At 44.3% G+C, this 24,739-nt stretch overlaps 1 protein-coding gene across 6 annotated transcripts in view; it reads right to left on the reverse strand.

The window, feature by feature from the left end:
- The window catches only part of stau2 (staufen double-stranded RNA binding protein 2), a 144,388-nt gene that overhangs the window by 81,667 nt on the left and 37,982 nt on the right, over positions 1-24,739 (reverse strand). For all 6 annotated transcript variants that reach the window (XM_029116281.2, XM_029116280.2, XM_029116279.2 and 3 more), the window contains 2 exons: positions 24,338-24,497; positions 16,541-16,648 (listed from right to left, as the gene is read on the reverse strand). In XM_029116281.2, coding sequence (XP_028972114.2) covers positions 16,541-16,648; positions 24,338-24,497 — 268 coding nt within the window. The remainder of the gene's footprint in view (positions 1-16,540; positions 16,649-24,337; positions 24,498-24,739) is intronic.

A 24,739-nucleotide genomic window follows, 5' to 3' on the forward strand; every position in this document is an offset into this window, starting at 1 on the left:
GACCCTGAAGCCACGTTGCTGGTTTTGGGCACGGCTGACACAAGACCACACCTGTTCCAAACCGGGGAGCCATAGGGAGAGGGGGGGTTGCGGAGGTGTGTGGTGTCAGAGGAGGTGCTATGCACCCATGAGGAGAAGGGGGGGGTGGGGGGGGTGGGGGGGAGGGGGGGTCTTGGTTCAACTTCTGAGGTCGGTTGCACTGGAAGTTTGAGTTTCCACTGATTCAACAAATAGCATAATAAAGTAAAATACAATTTTGTTGATTTATTTAACCTTTATATCATGTTTTACAAATTAATTATATGAATACAAACATAAAAATAAGAGATGAAAGTAGAACAAACACATTTCAGTAATTAGGTCTTCAATCGGCATCCTGAACTGCCCTAGTGGCACAAAAAACACAATTAGGAACAATTATGATAAAGTCGCTCGAGATACGATCTTATAAATTAGTCAAACGTAAAAAGCAAATAGGAACAAGGCACACAAAGACTAAAGGCTGATTGATGCTAAACTTCTCATCTTGTTTCTGTCTGTCCTGGACACAATTTCTCACCGTGTAAGTTTCTTCCTGGAAACTTGAAGCCCCCTCCGATCCTCCCTCCAAAAGAACCTCCACCCACAAAGCATTCATCCAAAGCACCACATTCCCTATATAGGGAACTATTACTTGCATTGGAAAGTGTTCTACCTAGTAAATAGGGTGTCATTTGTCCAACTGTCTTTGCATGCGTGTGCATATTATACAACAGATGTAAAGAGATAAGAAGAGCCTGTAGCATTCCTCACATATTTCACTAAAACAGCATGATCCAATATTTACTAGGCCTTGAGGAGGGATATTTTATCACCACACACACAAACACACACACACACACACACACACACACACACACTTACATAAGGAGCAGAATTCATTCCAAGGCATAAATCTAGGTTTTCAGTGAACTACAGATGTCAGGGTGGACATCTATCAACTGACCCAGGAAACATTGACTATCTGCAGTTTCTTCTTAACTAGTAGTGTAACTACTCTGAAGCTAGTACACTTAATACCAGAGCCAAGATTATGAAAATTATATAATTTCCTAATTTCTGATTTCACAGAGATGCAACAGCAGCCCTGTACAGGTCCAAACGGCCCAGAACCAGTTAGATGAAACACGCCAACACATGGATAAGCCAGACTTTCACGCAGCGACTGGCGATGTTAGCCATTATTAAATAAAGACATACAAACTGGTCACTTTTTGGAAATGCAAGGACATTTCAGAGCATGACGACAGATTCATGGCGAAGCTATTGCACAGGTCAATTCACCTAGCACATTAGATTTTTAGGATTCGCGCGCATGTCAAACATAGCAAGATGTGTTTCGTTGTCGCAAAATATTTTGGTGAGTAACTGTATTAATTTACTTTTTGCCCAACAACCAGGCACCAGACATGGGCACTGGTTGAATGCAGCTCAAGATTATTCGACAGTTGAGGTTGCCTTGTGACAGACGTTTTCCAAACCAACAACGACCTAAAATAGTTAATAAATCACGTCCTAGGCAGTTTTAAAGAAGTAATGAGAGACTTTTTTTGACATTTTGTAAGACTACTTTGCTAACCAGCTAACGAGACTGTTTTTGTCAAATAGAGTACGGTAGGCCAAGCACCGGAAGAAACGGTCAAAAACTAGCCTACATCACTTGTGCAGCGGACTTCAAAAGATTCACAATAAAGGCAGGACACAGCGTTCCTGGCTGGTGTTCCTAGCGAGTTACAGTTCTCTTTGGTTCTTTAACTTTCAGAACGAGTTGGGGATGTGTGTGTGTGTGTGTGTGTGAGATGTGTATCTGAGAGAATATTAACACTATGTTCAATAGTGTTTTCCGTTTACTGCCACAGTTACACAGTATTGTGATTTTATTCCTGACAAATCGCATGCAAGCCTTTGGATACATCGAATATCTAAGATTGATCTAACTTCTCGATTGGCTTGAACTGATTGTTAGATGTCTCTATGCATGCAGGGTCACGGTCTTTGCAGCAGTAGACTATATTTATTAAAGAACAACACATTCCGCTTTTGCTAGAAGCCAATGAAAGGGAGAGTTTTGCTAGTAATGACTATTTCACTGAACACCATTTTTTTCCAAGACCTATATATTTTTATTCTGATGTGACTGGATCAGTGAAGTTGGCCGCCATTTCATTTTCCCCCGGTGTGTGATATTAGTGAATATGAATACTAAAAAATAACGCTAAGCCAGGAAAAATTCAACTAAGAAAACGTAAAAAACTGAATTCTTAGAGAAGTACTTTCTCTAGTACAATAAAGACCTGGGGAAAAGTGGTAGGGGATAGAAAAATGTGTCTAATTGAAAGTAAAAAAAGAGTGTCTAACAACATCCTTTTATTTTTTTAATGCAGCCAAAAAGGATGGATAAAGACTTATGTACAGTATGTTTTCAGCTCTCTGTTGTGATGTCTGTAAGTGTTGTGGTTAGCACTTGAGCCCATTCAAACTCAACACTTGAATTGCACTCTTACATGTGCTCCTTGTAAAAATTAAAGCCAGCTTAGAACACTGATAAGTGTTAATGTATAACCAGACGTAATGGGGAAACCCTCATATATACATATAAGGAGTTACATTTGCATGGAAATCCCCAGCCCCAGTAATCAGTAGTATCATTACAGCCAACCCGCAGTTGTGTCTATGTGGAAAATAAAAATCACCAAGACTAGACATTCCACTGAAGGACGGAGCTTCTAGCTAAAAGCTGTAGAAACTAACATGGTTCAACACCGCTAACATGCCAAATGACAACCCACCTACTTAGCAGTGAACTACTTCTGACTGGAGCCCCGGAGGGAAAGATAGGGCACAGGGAGGCATTTGGGACACACAAATCCTCTCTGCTCTAGCTCATGATACAGTGAGGAAATTCACCGTGGCAGCTTAGTGTTCAACATTACAGTCAATGACTGAGAAACATCCCTACAGTCTGTGTACCACTACGGCTTCTTCACAAACCGCACCCTAATCCCTAAATAGTGCACTACTTCTGGCCAAAGGCAGTGCACTACGGAGGGAATAGGATGCCGTCTGGGATGAGACTTATGATCCACAGCTGTATGTGATGTTGACGTCAGTGGTAACTGAGAAAGGGAGGGATGGAGGGAGGCAGATGTTGAAAGATAAATAACTGCTCGTAGATAATTTAGACAATAATGAGAGGAGCAGACTCAATCGATGGGACTCAGTCTAAAAAGATTTCTGGCAACAAAAAAAATTATCTGCCCCTCAAGGAAGACATCATTTGTAGATAAGTGGCTCTCTATCTGGGGTCCTTTTAATACATTTGTAACTAACATTTATGACAAACATTTTCCAAGCACAACAACGAACATTACTGCATTTTTCATATTTCGAGGTCCTAGCTGTGAGGTGTATGCATCCAATTCAATCCTCTTTCACTGCTACTGTTCTCAGACTGACGCGGAGTTCCTTCAATCTGACCTCGCAGACTTAGCAGATAATAAAAACATTTTGCCACACTAATATTTACATGGAGAAGTCCAATGACCAGCTCTAAAAGGCGTTTAGAGACATAATTAAATTGATGAGTTTGGAACCCACACCGAAACGCCTCAGAAATTGCAATGCTAAAAACAGAACAAATTAGCTCCTAGCTTCCTTGTATGAACATACTAAAGCCTTAAGGCCGTGGAACATTGCGGCGATTGTAGACCATGAAGCCACTTGGCACTTGTCTTACCTCTGTTCTTAACTCAACTCAAGCTCTTTTGTCGACCCCCCACCCATGGATAGCTTCTCGCGCCTAGTGTTTCACCCACCCACGGCTAGCTTCGACTGCTCAGTGTTTCGCCCACCCACAGCTAGCTTCAACTGCTCAGTGTTTCGCCCACCCACAGCTAGCTTCGACTGCTCAGTGTTTCGCCCACCCACAGCTAGCTTCGACTGCTCAGTGTTTCGTCCACCCACGGCTAGCTTCGACTGCTCAGTGTTTCGCCCACCCACAGCTAGCTTCGACTGCTCAGTGTTTCGCCCACCCACGGCTAGCTTCGACTGCTCAGTGTTTCGTCCACCCACGGCTAGCTTCGACTGCTCAGTGTTTCGCCCACCCACGGCTAGCTTCGACTGCTCAGTGTTTCGTCCACCCACGGCTATCTTCGACTGCTCAGTGTTTCGCCCACCCACGGCTAGCTTCGACTGCTCAGTGTTTCGCCCACCCACGGCTAGCTTCGACTGCTCAGTGTTTCGCCCACCCACGGCTAGCTTCGACTGCTCAGTGTTTCGTCAACCCACGGCTAGCTTCGACTGCTCAGTGTTTCGCCCACCCACAGCTAGCTTCGACTGCTCAGTGTTTCGCCCACCCACAGCTAGCTTCGACTGCTCAGTGTTTCGTCCACCCACGGCTAGCTTCGACTGCTCAGTGTTTCGCCCACTCACAGCTAGCTTCGACTGCTCAGTGTTTCGTCCACCCACGGCTAGCTTCGACTGCTCAGTGTTTCGCCCACCCACAGCTAGCTTCGACTGCTCAGTGTTTCGCCCACCCACGGCTAGCTTCGACTGCTCAGTGTTTCGCCCACCCACAGCTAGCTTCGACTGCTCAGTGTTTCGCCTTGCAGAATCGCTAGTCGCTTCATGTTTTCACTTTGATTACTGTAGAAGCCCTTAATTGTTAACAAGGGAAGCCTGTGTTTCAGATATAAGAAAGTGGATTGTGGAATTTTGTTACTTCTCAGTTGACAAACCAGGTCCCAAGAAAGTAAAATATGAATTGTCAGATCTGAGAAGGAACCAAGATGGTTGTACAGTCATCTAAAATGCTATTATGGATTTCCATTATTCTATTCACAGGGGGTACTTGAAAAGACTCACGACACCATCAACTTATGAAACAGTACTTCAGTCCAGGCAGAACAAAATTCCATTGGTGTTACACTAACAGAAAAGGTTGGCAATTATTTTTTTTAATACCCTAATCTCTCTTATGCAAACATACAAGATATTTAAAAAGACTCTGTGTTTTTGCTCTTTCATTTTTCCCATAGGTCTCTTTGCTCAGTTTCTTTCTCTTTTCCCCTCCTGTGGGTGGTGGTAACATAACCAACCATTAAACAATGTCACGGAGGCAAGACATGAAACTAAGGAGACAAGGACATCTCACACACTCCTAACATCACACACACAGCACAATCACTCCCCAGTACCTCCCCCCGTCCCTCGCCCGTCACCTCGGCTAAATGCCCAGACTGGGTTTGGACTAGGTGTCCGTGGATACAGTTACTAAGGCAAGAGGTTTCACCATGCGTGGTGGCGTGATGGACCGCCATGGGGCAGGTGACACCAGCAGGTCTGCCTGGACATTTCCAGGGATCTCTAAGGTCAGCTGGCACAAGATGACCTGCACAGGTGATGCAAATGGGGTCATTTCATGTTAAGTTGGCCAGTTGGCTATGACAGGTAACAGATACTTTGGCTATGACAGGTGACATAAATACCTTGGCTATGAGAGTTTATGTTGCTACCTTGGATATGACAGGTGATATGTTGGTTATGACTTAGCCACTGAACTATGAGCTTCTACATCAGTTGTCAAACATGCTGGTGGGTGGTTTGAGGGAGAAAACAAATAGAATTTCTTTAAAGACATTGAAATGACTACACCCAATCACTGTGCTGAAATGATAATGGACTTACATTCATACAGTCTTTTAACTAACATTAAAAACAAAAGTTAGACAGTCAGGAGCAATGAACATGCTGTAGTCAGTATATGACACTATATACGATGGATAGTGGACTGTTATGCATACTATGGATAGAGGACTTATGCATACGATGGACAGAGGACTGTTATGCATACGATGGATAGAGGACTGTTATGTATACGATGGACAGAGGACTGTTATGAATACGATGGATAGAGGACTGTTATGCATACGATGTATAGAGGACTGTTATGCATACGATGGATAGAGGACTGTTTTGCATACGATGGATAGAGGACTGTTTTGCATACGATGGATAGAGGACTGTTATGCATACGATGGATTGAGGACTGTTATGCATACGATGGATAGAGAACTGTTATGCATACTATGGATCGAGGACTGTTATGCATACGATGGATCGAGGACTGTTATGCATACGATGGATCGAGGACTGTTATGCATACTATGGATAGAGAACTGTTATGCATACTATGGATAGAGGACTGTTATGCATACTATGGATAGAGGACTGTTATGCATACTATGGATAGAGGACTGTTAGGCATACGATGGAAAGAGGACTGTTATGCATACGATGGATAGAGGACTGTTAGGCATACGATGGAAAAAGGGCTGTTATGCATACTATGGATAGAGGACTGTTATTGATGTGTAGTATTTCCCTGATTAAATGGGCAAATTTTAGGGGCTAATCCCTTTCACAGACCACAGTGATCTGACTTGATATAACAAGAATATAAATGTGTTTGTGGGTGGGTTTGTAATTAGAATAGAAATGTTTGTCCTGGGGGGGTTAGGGTTGGGGGTGCGTGCTTGGGGTTTGGCCGGGGATACGGGAGGCAGGATGGCGGCAGACGAGCTGCAGTCAGGCTCTTCTCAGACGACATGAATCCCTACAAACAGATGGGGTTTCACATGCATACACACACCTCTCGCCTAACAGCACTATGGCAGGACAATAGCCAAGGCCAGTACACTACAGGGAAAGAGAATACATCTATTGTAGAATGACTAAGGGTGGACTGCAGCCCTAAGGCACAAAGACAAGGACGATACTCCGTAGAAGATGGGTGGTTCCTGGCCAGTGTGTGTGTGGTGGGGGGGGGGGGGGGGTGCCAGGAGTCAACTTTCCAGACAGTGATCAGTGATATGTATCTCATCTTCTCCTCTAATCTCTTCTCCTCTGTCTTTCAGCAATGGCATCTTTATTTCTTTTCTTTTTTTCTTTTTTTTTTACAGCACCAGTGATTGAGCTGTCAATTCCATTCCATTTAATCATAGGCATTTTAAACTCTCCCACCTTTCTTGGATCCAAGTGGCTCAGGATTAAACCAGGGTTTGGAGTTCAGGATTAAATCAGGTTTAAGGGTTTGCGATGGAGATTGGTTTAAAGAGTTTTACAGTTCAATGACCACATCAGAACTAAATCAGAGTTGGGGATTAAATCAAGGTTTGCAATTTCTGGTTTATGATGAAATTTGATTGTGGGGTTCAGGACTACTTACTTACCCTAACTTTACCTGGTAAACTGACAGAGAACACATTTTCATTTACAACATCAACTTGGGGACTAGAGAGGGGATGAATAAGCCAATTGGAATGATTAGGTAGCAGACATGGTCTAAGAGTCAGAATGGACATTTTAGCCAGCACTGGCTTCAACCAACTTTCTCATTTCATAACTACCAAGCAATCTTCAGGGACCACTGACATCAGGACCCTTATTTAATGTCCCATCTGAAACAGGGCATTCCACCCCTGGCCACTAACCTGACACCAGAATTATTACTAGTCATGATGTCAGCAGTGATATTAGTCATGATGTCAGAAATTATATTACACATCAGTAATGATACTGGACATACTGTCAGTGTTGCTGTTGGATACATGAGTAATGATACTGGACAAATTGTCAGTAGTGATACAGGACAGGATATTAGTAGTGATACCAGACAGGTTGTCAGTAATGATACTGGACATCATCATCTTCATCTTCATCTTCCGCTTATCCGGGGCCGGGTCGCGCGGGCAGCAGTCTAAGCAGAGATGCCCAGATTTCCCTCTCCCTAGAAACTTCCTCCAGCTATTCCGGGGGGACACCGAGGCGTTCCCAGGCCAGCCGGGAGACATAGTCCCTCCAGCGTGTGCTAGGTCTTTCCCGGGAAGGCGTTCAGGAGGCATCCGGAACAGATGCCCAAGCCACCTCAGCTGACCCCTCTCGATGGGGAGGAGCAGCGGCTCTACTCTGAGCTCCTCCCGGGTGACCGAGCTTCTCACCCTATCTCTAAGGGATCGCCCGGCCACCCTGCGGAGAAAGCTCATTTCGGCCGCCTGTATCCGGGATCTTGTCCTTTCGGTCATGACCCAAAGCTCATGACCAAAGGTGAGAGTAGGAACGTAGATTGACCGGTAAATCGAGAGCTTTGCCTTGCGGCTCAGCTCTTTCTTCACCACGACAGACCGATACATCGACCGCATTACTGCAGAAGCTGCACCGATCCGTCTGTCAATCTCCCGTTCCATCCTTCCCTCACTCGTGAACAAGACCCCTAGATACTTAAACTCCTCCACTTGAGGCAAGAACTCTCCACCAACCTGAAGTGGGCAAGCCACCCTTTTCCAACTGAGGACCATGGCCTTGGATTTGGAGGTACTGATTTTCATCCCAACCACTTCACACTCGGCTGCCAACCGTCCCAGTGCATGCTGAAGGTCATGGTTTGAAGGGGCCAACACGACAACATCATCCCGCAAAGAGCAGAGACGAAATCGTGTGGTCCCCAAACCTGACACCCTCCGGCCCCTGGCTGCGCCTAGAAATTCTGTCCATAAAAATTACTAACAGAACCGGCGACAAAGGGCAGCCCTGCCGGAGTCCAAAATTTACTGGGAACATGTCTGACTTACTGCCGGCAATGTGAACTAAGCTCCTGCTTCAGTCGCACAGGGACCTGACAGCCCTTAGCAAAGGACCCAGGACCTCATACTCCCGAAGCACCCTCCACAGGATGCCGCGAGGGACACAGTCGAATGCCTTCTCCAAATCCACAAAACACATGTGGATTGGTTGGGCAAACTCCTATGAACCCTCCATCACCCTGTAGAGGGTATGGAGCTGGTCCAGTGTTCCACGGCCCGGACGAAAACCACACTGTTCCTCCTGAATCCGAGGTTCTACTATCGGCCGTATTCTCCTCTCCAGTACCCTGGCATAGACTTTCCCGGGGAGGCTGAGAAGTGTGTGTGGGAGGCTGAGAAGTGTGATCCCCCTGTAGTTGGAACACACCCTCCGGTCCCCCTTCTTAAAAAGAGGGACCACCACCCCGGTCTGCCATCCCAGAGGCACTGTCCCCGACCGCCACGTGATGCTGCAGAGGCGTGTCAACCAAGACAGCCCCACAACATCCAGAGACTTGAGGTACTCAGGGCGGATCTCATCCACCCCCGGTGCCTTGCCACCGAGGATTTTCTTGACTACCTCAGTGACTTCAGCCCGGGTGATGGACAAGTCCACCTCTGAGCCCTCAGCCTCTGCTTCCTCAATGGAAGACGTGATGGCGGGATTGAGGAGATCCTTGAAGTACTCCTTCCACCGCCCGATGACAGCCCCAGTTGAGGTCAACAGCTGCCCACCTCTACTGTAAACAGCGTTGGTAGGGCACTGTTTCCCTCTCCTGAGGCACCGGACGGTTTGCCAGAATCTCTTCGAGGCCAGCCGATAGTCCTTCTCCATGGCCTCACCGAACTCCTCCCAGGCCCGAGTTTTTGCCTCCACAACCACCCGGGCTGCAGTCCGCTTGGCCTGCCGGTACCCGTCAGCTGCCTCAGGAGTCCCACAAGCCAACCAGGCCTGATAGATCTCTTACTTCCGGTGTCCACCACCGGGTTCGGGGATTGCCGCCTCGACAGGCACTGGAGACCATATGGCCACAGCTCCGAGCAGCTGCTTCGACAATGGAGGTGGAGAACATGGTCCAATCGGACTCAATATCTCCAGCTTCCCTTGGGATCCAGTCGAAGCTCTGCCGGAGGTGGGAGTTAAAGATCTCTCTGAAAGGAGACTCAGCCAGACGTTCCCAGCAGACCCTTACAGTATGCTTGGGTCTGCCGAGTCTGTCCAGCTTCCTCCCACGCCATTGGATCCAACTCACCACCAGGCGGTGATCAGTTGACAGCTCCACCCCTCTCTTTACCCGAGTGTCCAAGACATACGGCCGCAGGTCAGATGAAACGACAACAAAGTCGATCATCGACCAACGGCCTAGGGTGTCCTGGTGCCACGTGCACTGATGGACACCCTTATGCTTGAACATGGTGTTCGTTATGGATAAACTGTGACTAGCACAGAAGTCCAATAACTGAACACCGCTCGGGTTCAGATCGGGGGGGCGTTCCTCGCAACATGATGTCAGTATTTCTCTTGGACATGTCAATAATGACAGTGATCATGAAAGAAAGACACAAACATTGAAAGAGAGTCAAAGAGCAATGGGCCGGCTTCAAACCTATCAAAAGCTTTGACAACTAGAGAGCCCAGGACCAGACATGGGGCAGACATGGCGAGATTTCTTCAACCGTATGGTGTCATCCATTGTCACATGGATTATAATTTTTAAAAGTTTTTTGTGTTAAGTTTTATAATGTTGCTGTAATACAGTGTCAGCACTGACTTATGGCCATCTGATGGTTATCTGACTAGATGACATGCCACTTCTTCCATGCACGTCAGATGTGAGAGGGAGAGAGAAAGGTGTCAAAAAGAGAGATTGAGAGAGAAAGAAAAGAAGAGAAAGCGTAAGAGAGAGCGAGAGCAAAGCGGTGGCTGTGGAGAGAGTAAGAAAAGAGAAGACATACAGGACAGAGGGAGAGGGGCCACTGAAGACATACAGGACATCTGTGTCTCAGAGGGAGGACAGAGAGGGGCAACCGAAGACATACAGGACATCTGTGTCTCAGAGGGAGGACAGAGAGGGGCAACCGAAGACATACAGGACATCTGTCTCAGAGGGAGGACAGAGAGGGGCAACCGAAGACATACAGGACATCTGTGTCTCAGAGGGAGGACAGAGAGGGGCAACCGAAGACATACAGGACATCTGTGTCTCAGAGGGAGGACAGAGAGGGGCAACCGAAGACATACAGGACATCTGTGTCTCAGAGGGAGGACAGAGAGGGGCAACCGAAGACATACAGGACATCTGTCTCAGAGGGAGGACAGAGAGGGGCAACCGAAGACATACAGGACATCTGTGTCTCAGAGGGAGGACAGAGAGGGGCAACCGAAGACATACAGGACATCTGTCTCAGAGGGAGGACAGAGAGGGGCAACCAAAGACATACAGGACATCTGTCTCAGAGGGAGGACAGAGAGGGGCAACAGAAGACATACAGGACATCTGTGTCTCAGAGGGAGGACAGAGAGGGGCAACAGAAGACATACAGGACATCTGTGTCTCAGAGGGAGGACAGAGAGGGGCAACAGAAGACATACAGGACATCTGTGTCTCAGAGGGAGGACAGAGAGGGGCAACAGAAGACATACAGGACATCTGTGTCTCAGAGGGAGGACAGAGAGGGGCAACAGAAGACATACAGGACATCTGTGTCTCAGAGGGAGGACAGAAAGGGGCAACCGAAGACATACAGGACATCTGTGTTTCAGAGGGAGGACAGAAAGGGGCAACAGAAGACATACAGGACATCTGTGTCTCAGAGGGAGGACAGAGATGGGCAACAGAAGACATACAGGACATCTGTGTCTCAGAGGGAGGACAGAGGGGCAACAGAAGACATACAGGACATCTGTGTCTCAGAGGGAGGACAGAGAGGGGCAACAGAAGACATACAGGACATCTGTGTCTCAGAGGGAGGACAGAAAGGGGCAACCGAAGACATACAGGACATCTGTGTTTCAGAGGGAGGACAGAAAGGGGCAACAGAAGACATACAGGACATCTGTGTCTCAGAGGGAGGACAGAGGGGCAACAGAAGACATACAGGACATCTGTGTCTCAGAGGGAGGACAGAGGGGCAACAGAAGACATACAGGACATCTGTGTCTCAGAGGGAGGACAGAGAGGGGCAAGCAGACAGTTGAGAAGCGCTGGTTTAATGAACTCATACTCAGAAGGAAGGGGAAAGGGGAAGAGAAGGGAGTGGGGGAGGGAGGAGTGTCAGAGGAGAGGTAAGTGAAACCAGTCTGGATGGGTGGGGAGGTGCTGTCCTTGCATGCAACTCAGAAGATTGGAGAGTGATGGAAAAAGAGAGAGACTAGTGAGAAAGATGGACAGAACCTAAGAGAACTAATAGTTGGAAACAGATGAAACTGATCAAACTTAGTTCCAAATAGAACAGCTGGTTGACATGCATGCACATGATCACCAAGCCGAGGCTGTTTGAAATACTAAAGTATGGTGTCAAATTGCAGATTGGCCCTTTCAAACCACTGATCGGTGACCCATCTATTGATATAAAGTTGTATTTTTTTATTTATAATAGTAGTATTACCTGTTTGTTAAATTCTCAGTGTGGCAATTGCAATTTTACATTTCAATCATTACTATATAGTCATATGAAAAAGTATGTACACCCCTGAAATGTTCTTTTACCCAGTTATGTCTGGAAATAATTGGACATTGACACAAGTATGTTATTTTGGCTCTATACCAAAACTTATTCAAGTTACAGTTAAATAATAAATATGGGCTTAAAGTGCAGTCTCTCAGCCTTAATTTGAGGGTATTCACATCCAAATTGGAGGAAGGGTTTAGGAATTACAGCTCTTTAATATGTAGCCCCCTCTTTTTCGAGGGACCAAAAGTAATTGGACAATTGACTCAAAAGCTGTTTCATGGACATGTGTGGGCTATTCTTTCGTTATTTCTTCATCAATTAACCAGGTAAAAGGTATGGAGTTGATTCCAGGTGTGGCATTTGCATTTGGAAGCTGTTGGTCTGAACCAACAACATGCGATCAAAGGAGCTCTCAATGCAAGTGAAACAGGCCATCCATAGGCTGCAAAAAAAGAAAATCCATCAAAGAGAGCAGGAACATTAGGAGCGACCCAATCAACAGTTTGGTACATTCTGAGAAAAAAAGAACACACTGGTGCGCTCTGCAACACAAAAAGGCCTGGATGAAAAAGCTAGCCCAGTTCTGGAAAAGCATTCTTTGGACAGATGAAACTAAGATCAACCTGTACCAGAATGATGGGAAAAAATAAGTATGGAGAAGGCTTGGAATGGCTCATGATCCGAAGCATACCACATAATCTGTAAAAAAACGGTGGAGGCAGTGTGATGGCATGGGCATGCATGGCTTCCAATGGCACTGGTCCACTAGTGTTTATTTATGATGACAAAATACAGAAGCAGCCAGATTCATTCTGAAGTGTATATATTGTCTACTCAAATTAATTAAAATTCGGTGAAGTCGATTGGACAGCGGCAAAGAAGTGGAATATTCTGCAAGGGCAGAGTCAATCACCTGATCTCAACCTAATCGAGCATGCATTTCACTGGCTGAAGAAAAAACTTAAGGCAGAAAGACCCACCAACAAACAACAACTGAAGACAGCTGCAGTAAAGGCCTGGCAAAATATCGCAAAGGAGGAAACCCAGCGTTTGGTGATGTCCAGACTTCAAGCAGTCATTGCCTGCAAAGGATTCTCGAGAAAGTATTAAAAAATAACATTTTATTTATGATTGTGTTCATTTGTCCAATTACATTGGAGCCCCTGAAATTAGGGGACTGCTTATGAAAATGGTTGCAATTCCTAAACGTTTCATTCGAAATTTTATTCAACCCCTTGAGTTAAAGCCGAAGGTCGGCTGCATCAGGGTCGTTTCATTTCCAATCCACTGAGGTGACGTAGAGAGACACAATTACGAAAGTTGTGTCAGCGTCCAAATTTTTTATATTATATTTTATATTTATTTTATAAATATATTATTTCCAGACCTAACTTTATTTGAGCTTAAGTACAACCACATATATTGAATATAAGATAAATAAAGACAACCCAATTTAACTAATCACAAAAAAAAACAAAAAACGTTAAAACCATTAATGCAAGTAAAATAAACAAATGTAATTTCCTTATGCGGAAAAGGTTTGTACATAATGAATTGAATTAGAATCAAATGCAGCAAAACAGGGGAAAATGATTAGAAAAGATAGCAATTTGATAGTAACTTGAGTGATCCCAACCTTCCAAAAATATTAGAAACATGGTCTGGTTTGGTCTTAATACGGGTGTGTGGTAACACACTATGCCAAGATCCAAAGACCCATCCAGGGCCCTCAGAAGAAAGATTATTGACACCCTTGAGTCTGGGAGGGTTTACAAAGCCATTTCCAAGCAATCTGAAGTCCACTGTTTGGCGAATCATTTATATTGGAACATCTACATAAGACATATTGTCCCAACAAATTCAGCCGAAAAGCAGACCAAAATATGCTCAGAAGTCTCTAAGAATCCGAGGGTAACAGCAACAGATTTACAGGCCGCCCCTGCCACGATTAATATCGATGCGCATGAATCAACTGTCAGAAAAAGACAGCACAACTTGGCCTACATGGAAAGTCAAGAAGCAAGAAGCTGCTCTCTAAAAGAGTATCAAGACGACTGAAGTCAGCCAGACAACAACTGGTTGAAGAGCAAAACCCTTTGGAACCATGTGCTCTGGTCAGATGATTCAAAGGTGAAGTTGTTTGGCCGCATTCCCAGAGACCATGTTTGGCAAAGAACAAGCACGGCTTTTAAACAGAATCACCTCATATCAACCCTAAAGCATGGAGGCGGAGACATGGAGTGGGGCTGCTTTGATGGGTGCTGTCCACCTTCCACCATTTAGAACCAATTTCATATTGGATTTGGATATTATGTATCTCAGGTCTATTCCACATGATTGTATTTATCATTTATTGGAGAATTATACTGAGATCAAGGTATCCTTTACACATTAGCTCTGAATTATAGAAACACAAACATCAGGGTTTTTTGTTTATAGTCCATCTTTAAACTGGAAGAACATTTGGTAAAGCTGTGCATGTGCAGATCCCATTCTGCATGTGCAGATCCCATTCTGCATGTGCAGATCCCATTCTGCATGTGCAGATCCCATTCTGCACACGTGTTTGTTCTCTTCTAACAGTCCTTTCTAAAACCATGTAGTGAAGAACCAATCTGATCTGAACCAAACATAGCAGTAGCCTTGCACAGCGTTACAGTAAGACCAAAACAGTGAAAAGTGAACAGGTAGTTCACTCTGGACACAGTACACTGGGAAAATTACCTCTGGACACAGAGCACTCAGGATAAACTATCTCTGGAGATTATTCCCAATTTCGGAGAGGCCTGAGTGTGTGTCACTATGTGTGTGTTTTTGTGTGTGTGTGTCTGTGTGTGTTGTGTGTCTATGCGTAGGAGAAACATCCTCTCTCTAAAGCCCAATGAGCCATGAGATGAGAATTCAGAGAAAACAGTGTTTGAGTTGCAGTGTTTTGCGCTGAGCTTCGTTGAGTGGTTTAGTGTTGAGCAGTGTTGAACTGTATTTTGTTGAGTAACGTCGATCTACAACGAACTGTGTTGAGTTGAGCTGTGTGTTGAGTTGAGCTGTGTTGTGCTGAGTTTGGGTTCAAAGGTGTAACATTGTGTTGAGTAATGTGTTGTGTTGTGTTAGGTGTTGCGTGATCATTGAATGGACCACATATAGAGTCTGATCCAAAACAACTGTGGGTTCAGAACCCCCATGAAACTTGGTAGCGAAGTATGAGCCAGGCTCTGTGTAATTCCACCATTCATTTCTTCCATGGGGGAATTTTTGATCCACTTCAAATAATGCCTGAGTTTCGTGTCGGCTCACACCATCTCAGTTTAACTATTTAAATATCTCTAAAGGCATGGTGACTTTCAGAGGGTTCACTTCTAACCCCAGGTAAGGCTGAATCTTACAACTAGGACCATTCAGAGAAACTTGATATAAAATAGATGATGAATTTCTTACTACACTGCCATTATTATCCATTCATTCTGCATGTCGTCCAACTACTGACTTTGCTACCAGTTTGAAGCCAAAATACTGGCAACAAAAACATGCTGACAACATAAGCCAGCGAAAAGTTTCAAAACTCTCATATTAAAACCCACAACAATGACCTCTTTTCAAGGGGCCATATGAAATATGTTCACTGTAAAATGGACAAAAATACAAATGACCAGAAAACATCTGCAGTTAATATTTTTCTACAGATATTCCCCATTTAGACTTGGTTGCACTACTGCTGGCATTAACAGATTATATTCAACCAAGTGAATAAAGTGAACCAATGACAAAGTGTGTGTGCTTGTATATGTGTATATAAAGCTCCCCAGAAGTACAGTAATACTCGTATGTTTGTGTGTGGGTGTGTGAGGCACAAAACAGACCGTCAGATTATTCAACCAGGCAGGACTCAATGGTGTGGGAGTGAGGAGATCATCTGGATAAATCACCAAAACACCAGCCCGTTTTATGGAAATGAATAGGACAATGGAATCACGCAAAGTCCTCCCAACATAACATATGACAAAAAAGAGGGGGTGAATGACAATGACTAGCACAGTTGAATACACATTCCAGTGAAAACTGGAGGTACGAATAACAGAGTGATCGCTTGTTTTAGGTGGGTGTAGGACTTCATCAGTGTTTCCATGGGATTTATTTTTTTTTTTTACTAAAAAGCCTGTGTCACCTGGTCACTTTGAAGCACACAGGAATACAATGAAGAGGTGTCTTACCTCAAAGCAGACAGACAGGTTCCTCTTGAGGGCGATCTCGTAGACCAGACTGATCTCTGACTTCGAGGCGTCACATCCTTCATCCACCTCCTTCTGCTCTTCTGTGCTCTAGAACCATACAGAGATGTCAGAACACTAAGACAACATGTCTAGAACCATACAGAGATGTCAGAACACTAAGACAACATGTCTAGAACCATACAGAGATGTCAGAACACTAAGACAACATGTCTAGAACCATACAGAGATGTCAGAACACTAAGACAACATGTCTAGAACCATACAGAGATGTCAGAACACTAAGACAACATGTCTAGAACCATACAGAGATGTCAGAACACTAAGACAACATGTCTAGAACCATACAGAGATGTCAGAACACTAAGACAACATGTCTAGAACCATACAGAGATGTCAGAACACTAAGACAACATGTCTAGAACCATACAGAGATGTCAGAACACTAAGACAACATGTCTAGAACCATACAGAGATGTCAGAACACTAAGACAACATGTCTAGAACCATACAGAGATGTCAGAACACTAAGACAACATGTCTAGAACCATACAGAGATGTCAGAACACTAAGACAACATGTCTAGAACCATACAGAGATGTCAGAACACTAAGACAACATGTCTAGAACCATACAGAGATGTCAGAACACTAAGACAACATGTCTAGAACCATACAGAGATGTCAGAACACTAAGACAACATGTCTAGAACCATACAGAGATGTCAGAACACTAAGACAACATGTCTAGAACCATACAGAGATGTCAGAACACTAAGACAACATGTCTAGAACCATACAGAGATGTCAGAACACTAAGACAACATGTCTAGAACCATACAGAGATGTCAGAACACTAAGACAACATGTCTAGAACCATACAGAGATGTCAGAACACTAAGACAACATGTCTAGAACCATACAGAGATGACAGAACACTAAGACAACATGTCTAGAACCATACAGAGATGACAGAACACTAAGACAACATGTCTAGAACCATACAGAGATGACAGAACACTAAGACAACATGTCTAGAACCATACAGAGATGTCAGAACACTAAGACAACATGTCTAGAACCATACAGAGATGTCAGAACACTAAGACAACATGTCTAGAACCATACAGAGATGTCAGAACACTAAGACAACATGTCTAGAACCATACAGAGATGACAGAACACTAAGACAACATGTCTAGAACCATACAGAGATGTCAGAACACTAAGACAACATGTCTAGAACCATACAGAGATGTCAGAACACTAAGACAACATGTCTAGAACCATACAGAGATGTCAGAACACTAAGACAACATGTCTAGAACCATACAGAGATGTCAGAACACTAAGACAACATGTCTAGAACCATACAGAGATGTCAGAACACTAAGACAACATGTCTAGAACCATACAGAGATGTCAGAACACTAAGACAACATGTCTAGAACCATACAGAGATGTCAGAACACTAAGACAACATGTCTAGAACCATACAGAGATGTCAGAACACTAAGACAACATGTCTAGAACCATACAGAGATGTCAGAACACTAAGACAACATGTCTAGAACCATACAGAGATGTCAGAACACTAAGACAACATGTCTAGAACCATACAGAGATGTCAGAACACTAAGACAACATGTCTAGAACCATACAGAGATGTCAGAACACTAAGACAACATGTCTAGAACCATACAGAGATGTCAGAACACTAAGACAACATGTCTAGAACCATACAGAGATGTCAGAACACTAAGACAACATGTCTAGAACCATACAGAGATGTCAGAACACTAAGACAACATGTCTAGAACCATACAGAGATGTCAGAACACTAAGACAACATGTCTAGAACCATACAGAGATGTCAGAACACTAAGACAACATGTCTAGAACCATACAGAGATGTCAGAACACTAAGACAACATGTCTAGAACCATACAGAGATGTCAGAACACTAAGACAACATGTCTAGAACCATACAGAGATGTCAGAACACTAAGACAACATGTCTAGAACCATACAGAGATGACAGAACACTAAGACAACATGTCTAGAACCATACAGAGATGACAGAACACTAAGACAACATGTCTAGAACCATACAGAGATGACAGAACACTAAGACAACATGTCTAGAACCATACAGAGATGTCAGAACACTAAGACAACATGTCTAGAACCATACAGAGATGTCAGAACACTAAGACAACATGTCTAGAACCATACAGAGATGTCAGAACACTAAGACAACATGTCTAGAACCATACAGAGATGACAGAACACTAAGACAACATGTCTAGAACCATACAGAGATGTCAGAACACTAAGACAACATGTCTAGAACCATACAGAGATGTCAGAACACTAAGACAACATGTCTAGAACCATACAGAGATGTCAGAACACTAAGACAACATGTCTAGAACCATACAGAGATGTCAGAACACTAAGACAACATGTCTAGAACCATACAGAGATGTCAGAACACTAAGACAACATGTCTAGAACCATACAGAGATGTCAGAACACTAAGACAACATGTCTAGAACCATACAGAGATGTCAGAACACTAAGACAACATGTCTAGAACCATACAGAGATGTCAGAACACTAAGACAACATGTCTAGAACCATAAAGGGCACGATACTGGACGACAATACACTATGTCCATATTACAATGTCAGAAGAACAACACTGTAAATAAAATGCTCTTCACCAGGACATAATACAACTTTCTCTACAGATGTTTTTATATAAAAACATTGTGAAGGACTCTCTACCAGAGAGTAGATTGGTCCTCATTGAAGTGTTGTAGATCTGTGTTTCTATTTTACAAAATCTCCAGTTGTTTCTAACATTAATATTGATGTTTCATTTACATTACCATATGGCAGAGATGCCTAACAAAGCATTTAAATTTTTGTATATTTATTATTTTCCTTTTTTTGTTTGTGACTAATTGCAAAATGGCCTCTACGCACCACCACATACTGTCTAGAATTTCAGGAAGGGAGCTTTTAAACTGCTGAATTCTTTCCTCTGCCAACAAAAGGGGAGTGAACTGTTGGAGGTCGTCCGGGCTGAGAGGTGGGGTTTAAGGGTCAGGTGGGGGTTTCTTCATGTGCTGAATGCTGATTAATGACTAAATCCTTTCAGACCTTTGCAACCTAGGAAATGAGTGTAACCGGGCCTTTCAGTGTCTTAGAGCCTGGCTGTGACCAAATTACAACCTCCAAACAATAGAACACTATGACAACAACACTACAATGTCCGAACAATAGAACACTATGACAACAACACTACAATGTCCAAACAATAGAACACTATGACAACAACACTACAATGTCCGAACAATAGAACACTATGACAACAACACTACAATGTCCGAACAATAGAACACTATGACAACAACACTACAATGTCCAAACAATAGAACACTATGACAACAACACTACAATGTCCGAACAATAGAACACTATGACAACAACACTACAATGTCCGAACAATAGAACTCTATGACAACAACACTACAATGTCCGAACAATAGAACACTATGACAACAACACTACAATGTGCAAACAATAGAACACTATGACAACAACACTACAATGTCCGAACAATAGGACACTATGACAACAACACTACAATGTCCAAACAATAGAACACTATGACAACAACACTACAATGTCCGAACAATAGAACACTATGACAACAACACTACAATGTCAGAACAATAGAACACTATGACAACAACACTACAATGTCCGAACAATAGAACTCTATGACAACAACACTACAATGTCCGAACAATAGAACTCTATGACAACAACACTACAATGTCCGAACAATAGAACACTATGACAACAACACTACAATGTGCAAACAATAGAACACTATGACAACAACACTAAAATGTCCGAACAATAGAACACTATGACAACAACACTACAATGTCCGAACAATAGAACACTATGACAACAACACTACAACCTCCAAACAATAGAACTCTATGACAACAACACTACAATGTCCGAACAATAGAACACTATGATAACAACACTACAATGTCTGAACAATAGAACACTATGACAACAACACTACAATGTCCGAACAATAGAACTCTATGACAACAACACTACAATGTCCGAACAATAGAACACTATGACAACAACACTACAATGTGCAAACAATAGAACACTATGACAACAACACTACAATGTCCGAACAATAGAACACTATGACAACAACACTACAATGTCCAAACAATAGAACACTATGACAACAACACTACAATGTCCGAACAATAGAACACTATGACAACAACACTACAATGTCAGAACAATAGAACACTATGACAACAACACTACAATGTCAGAACAATAGAACACTATGACAACAACACTACAATGTCAGAACAATAGAACACTATGACAACAACACTACAATGTCCGAACAATAGAACACTACGATAACAGAACGTCAGAATGTCAAAACCCAATCACAAAAGCAGTCTAAAAAAGGGCCCCACTCATTAAAACATCAGGATGTAAGAAGAAACTTGGACGGCAATGTGAGAGCAGAGCAATTCCACTTTATTGCTATTGCTTTTTCAAGAGTATGACATTCAAGTAATTTATCTAGACCCATTTCACAATGCATACATTTTTGTCGTACTTTTCTAATAATCTCCTTAAAATTACGTCACACTAGAACATCGATTGAGTCAAACAGGCACAGTTCCAGTACTCACTTTAAAAACCGTCCAACTGCTAATTTAAAATGTCAACACTTTCCCTCAGAGAACAAGGAACCCCCCAAACCCCCACAGACGGACAGAGAATGAGAGAGGGATGAAAGCTGAAGACAGAGGGAGGCAGGGAAGAGAGGGATATATAGATGGATGAGTGGATTGTTGGATGTTTCCCCAGCAGCAGTCACATAAGGACCACCAGTTATGATATTGAGTACCCCCCCTCCCTCTTTCTCTCTACCCCCATCTCTATCCCTCCCTCTCCTTCTATTCCTCCCTCTTCCTCACCCCTCCCTCCCATGTTTTTTTCTCCCTGTCTCTTCTCACCCCCCCCTCCAACTCTCCCTTTATCCCTTCTCTGCTCACATCTCCCTCCTTCTGTTTCTCTCTCCCTCCCCGTCTATCCCTCCTCTTCTCGTCCTCTCCCTCTCAGTCTCTCCCTCTGTGTCTCTCCCTCTGTGTCTCTCCCTCTGTGTCTCTCCCTCTGTGTCTCTCCCTCTGTGTCTCTCCCTCTGTGTCTCTCCCTCTGTGTCTCTCCATCCTCCTCTCGTCCTCTCCCTCTCGTCCTCTCCCTCTCGTCCTCTCCCTCTCGTCCTCTCCCTCTGGTCCTCTCCCTCTCAGTCTCGTCCTCTCGTCCTCTCCCTCTTGTCCTCTCCCTCTCAGTCTCGTCCTCTCAGTCTCGTCCTCTCCCTCTCGTCCTCTCCCTTTTAGTCTCTCCCTCTCAGTCTCGTCCTCTCAGTCTCATCCTCTCCCTCTCGTCCTCTCCCTTCAATCTTAATACTCTGATAATGTTTGACTCAACACGTGTCGTTGGCCTCCTCCAGGACATCAAGGACTTGTCTTCATCCAGTGTCTGGCACCACATCTCAGACAACACTGGACAGACTGTCCAAACTTGGATGAATGATGTCTCTCCAACATAAATATGTGAACATTTTATTCACTGTAATAATGTGTGATATGACTGCATTTTCAAACCCAGACACCTGGGTGGCCTAGGGAACTTGACTTGAATGCACATGCTACCTTGGCAGTGCCTAGGGGTTTCCTTGATCTATAGGTTTAAAACCACATACACACACAACACACACCTCAATTTGAAACGCATAAAATGGAAACAGCAACTGACAGAGGGCTCATTCAAGGACACGTTGCAACTAAACAGAAAACACACACATTGTGAGACAGTAAACAGCCACAGCGTTTTAAATAACAAGCAGATCTTCCAAGAAACACTGAGGAGAAGGAAGTACATGAAACTGGCTCCAGGCAATACTGAGGAGAAGGAGGTACATGAAACTGGCTCCAGGCAATACTGAGGAGGAGGTACATGAAACTGGCTCCAGGCTATACTGAGGAGAAGGAGGTACATGAAACTGGCTCCAGGCAAAACTGAGGAGAAGGAGGTACATGAAACTGGCTCCAGGCAATACTGAGGAGAAGGAGGTACATGAAACTGGCTCTAGACAAGTACGGACAGAAAGATACAGGAACATTGGTAGAAGAGAAAGAACATAGGAGAGATGTGTGAGGGAGGTAGACAGGGAGGTAGGGAGAGAGGCAGGGAGCTAGGGAGAGGCAGGGAGCAAGGGAGAGAGGCAGGGAGCTAGGGAGAGAGGCAGGGAGCTAGGGAGAGAAACAGGGAGCTAGGGAGAGAGGCAGGGAGCTAGGGAGAGAGGCAGGGAGCTAAGAAGAGAGGCAGGGAGCTAGGGAGAGAGGAGCTAGGGAGAGAGGAGCTAGGGAGAGAGGAGCTAGGGAGAGAGGCAGGGAGCTAGGGAGAGAATGAAGAGGGGATGAGTGAGAGGACGAGAAAGAGGACGAGAGCAGGCAGATAGAAATGAGTGGAAGCAAGTGAGAGGGAGAGACAGAGGACAAACGGGGAGGGAAGGGCAGAGGGATGGAGCGAGACGGGAGGGAGGAGTCTGTAAGATGAAAACCACAGGGGGGTGGGAACAGAGGAGGATGGATGATGTGGAAACAACTGGAGAATGATTGGTCTCCTAAAGTGGTGTGTTGACAGAATGGGGGGAGGGAAAAAAAACACTGCATGATTCAGTGGAGAGAAACACAGGTTGTGATTAAACACTTGATACCATGAGTCAATAAAATGCCTGCGTTTGGCTGAATGGAAGGGGCTGAGGAGCTAGAAACCAGGCCTTCAGGAATGTGTGTGTGTGTTACCTGTTGTGGTCATTCAGGTATGGGTTGTGTGTGTGTACCTGCAGTGGTCATTCAGGTATGGGTTGTGTGTGTGTACCTGCAGTGGTCATTCAGGTATGGGTTGTGTGTGTGTACCTGCAGTGGTCGTTCAGGTATGGGTTGTGTGTGTTTTACCTGCAGTGGTCATTCAGGTATGGGTTGTGTGTGTTTTACCTGCAGTGGTCGTTCAGGTATGGGTTGTGTGTGTTTTACCTGCAGTGGTCGTTCAGGTATGGGTTGTGTGTGTGTGTTTTACCTGCAGTGGTCGTTCAGGTATGGGTTGTGTGTGTTTTACCTGCAGTGGTCATTCAGGTATGGGTTGTGTGTGTGTGTTTTACCTGCAGTGGTCGTTCAGGTATGGGATGTGTGTTTTACCTGCAGTGGTCGTTCAGGTATGGGTTGTGTGTGTGTGTTTTACCTGCAGTGGTCATTCAGGTATGGGTTGTGTGTGTGTGTTTTACCTGCAGTGGTCGTTCAGGTATGGGTTGTGTGTGTTTTACCTGCAGTGGTCGTTCAGGTATGGGTTGTGTGTGTGTGTTTTACCTGCAGTGGTCATTCAGGTATGGGTTGTGTGTGTTTTACCTGCAGTGGTCGTTCAGGTATGGGTTGTGTGTGTTTTACCTGCAGTGGTCGTTCAGGTATGGGTTGTGTGTGTTTTACCTGCAGTGGTCATTCAGGTATGGGGTTGTGTGTGTTTTACCTGCAGTGGTCGTTCAGGTATGGGTTGTGTGTGTTTTACCTGCAGTGGTCATTCAGGTATGGGTTGTGTGTGTTTTACCTGCAGTGGTCGTTCAGGTATGGGTTGTGTGTGTGTGTTTTACCTGCAGTGGTCGTTCAGGTATGGGTTCGTTGCGGAGGGCTTGCAAGGCCTTCATGGCGGCGTTGTGTCTGGCTGCCTGCCGAGTCCGGCCCTCTCCAATAAACTCATTGGTGCCCACTGACAGCTGCACATAGAATATCTTAGGAACTGGGTAATGATACCTGCATGGGGACGCAAAAAGGCAAACAGTTTGTCATATTTCCAAAACACCCCACCCCCCCTTCCATTAAACTGTTAATTATTTGCACACAGAGAAAAAAACCTTTAAAATGTCTGTATCCTTTGGAAAGGTTGCTATTAGTCATTTTAAATTAACTGAGTCATTTTAGTCACTTTTTAAATCTCCTTTTCCAATTGCTTTGGCACTGTCAACATGTCCTCAAATGTCAGAACGATGGACAGA

This window comes from Esox lucius, chromosome 21 (assembly GCF_011004845.1).
Source record: "Esox lucius isolate fEsoLuc1 chromosome 21, fEsoLuc1.pri, whole genome shotgun sequence".
NCBI lineage: Eukaryota > Metazoa > Chordata > Actinopteri > Esociformes > Esocidae > Esox > Esox lucius.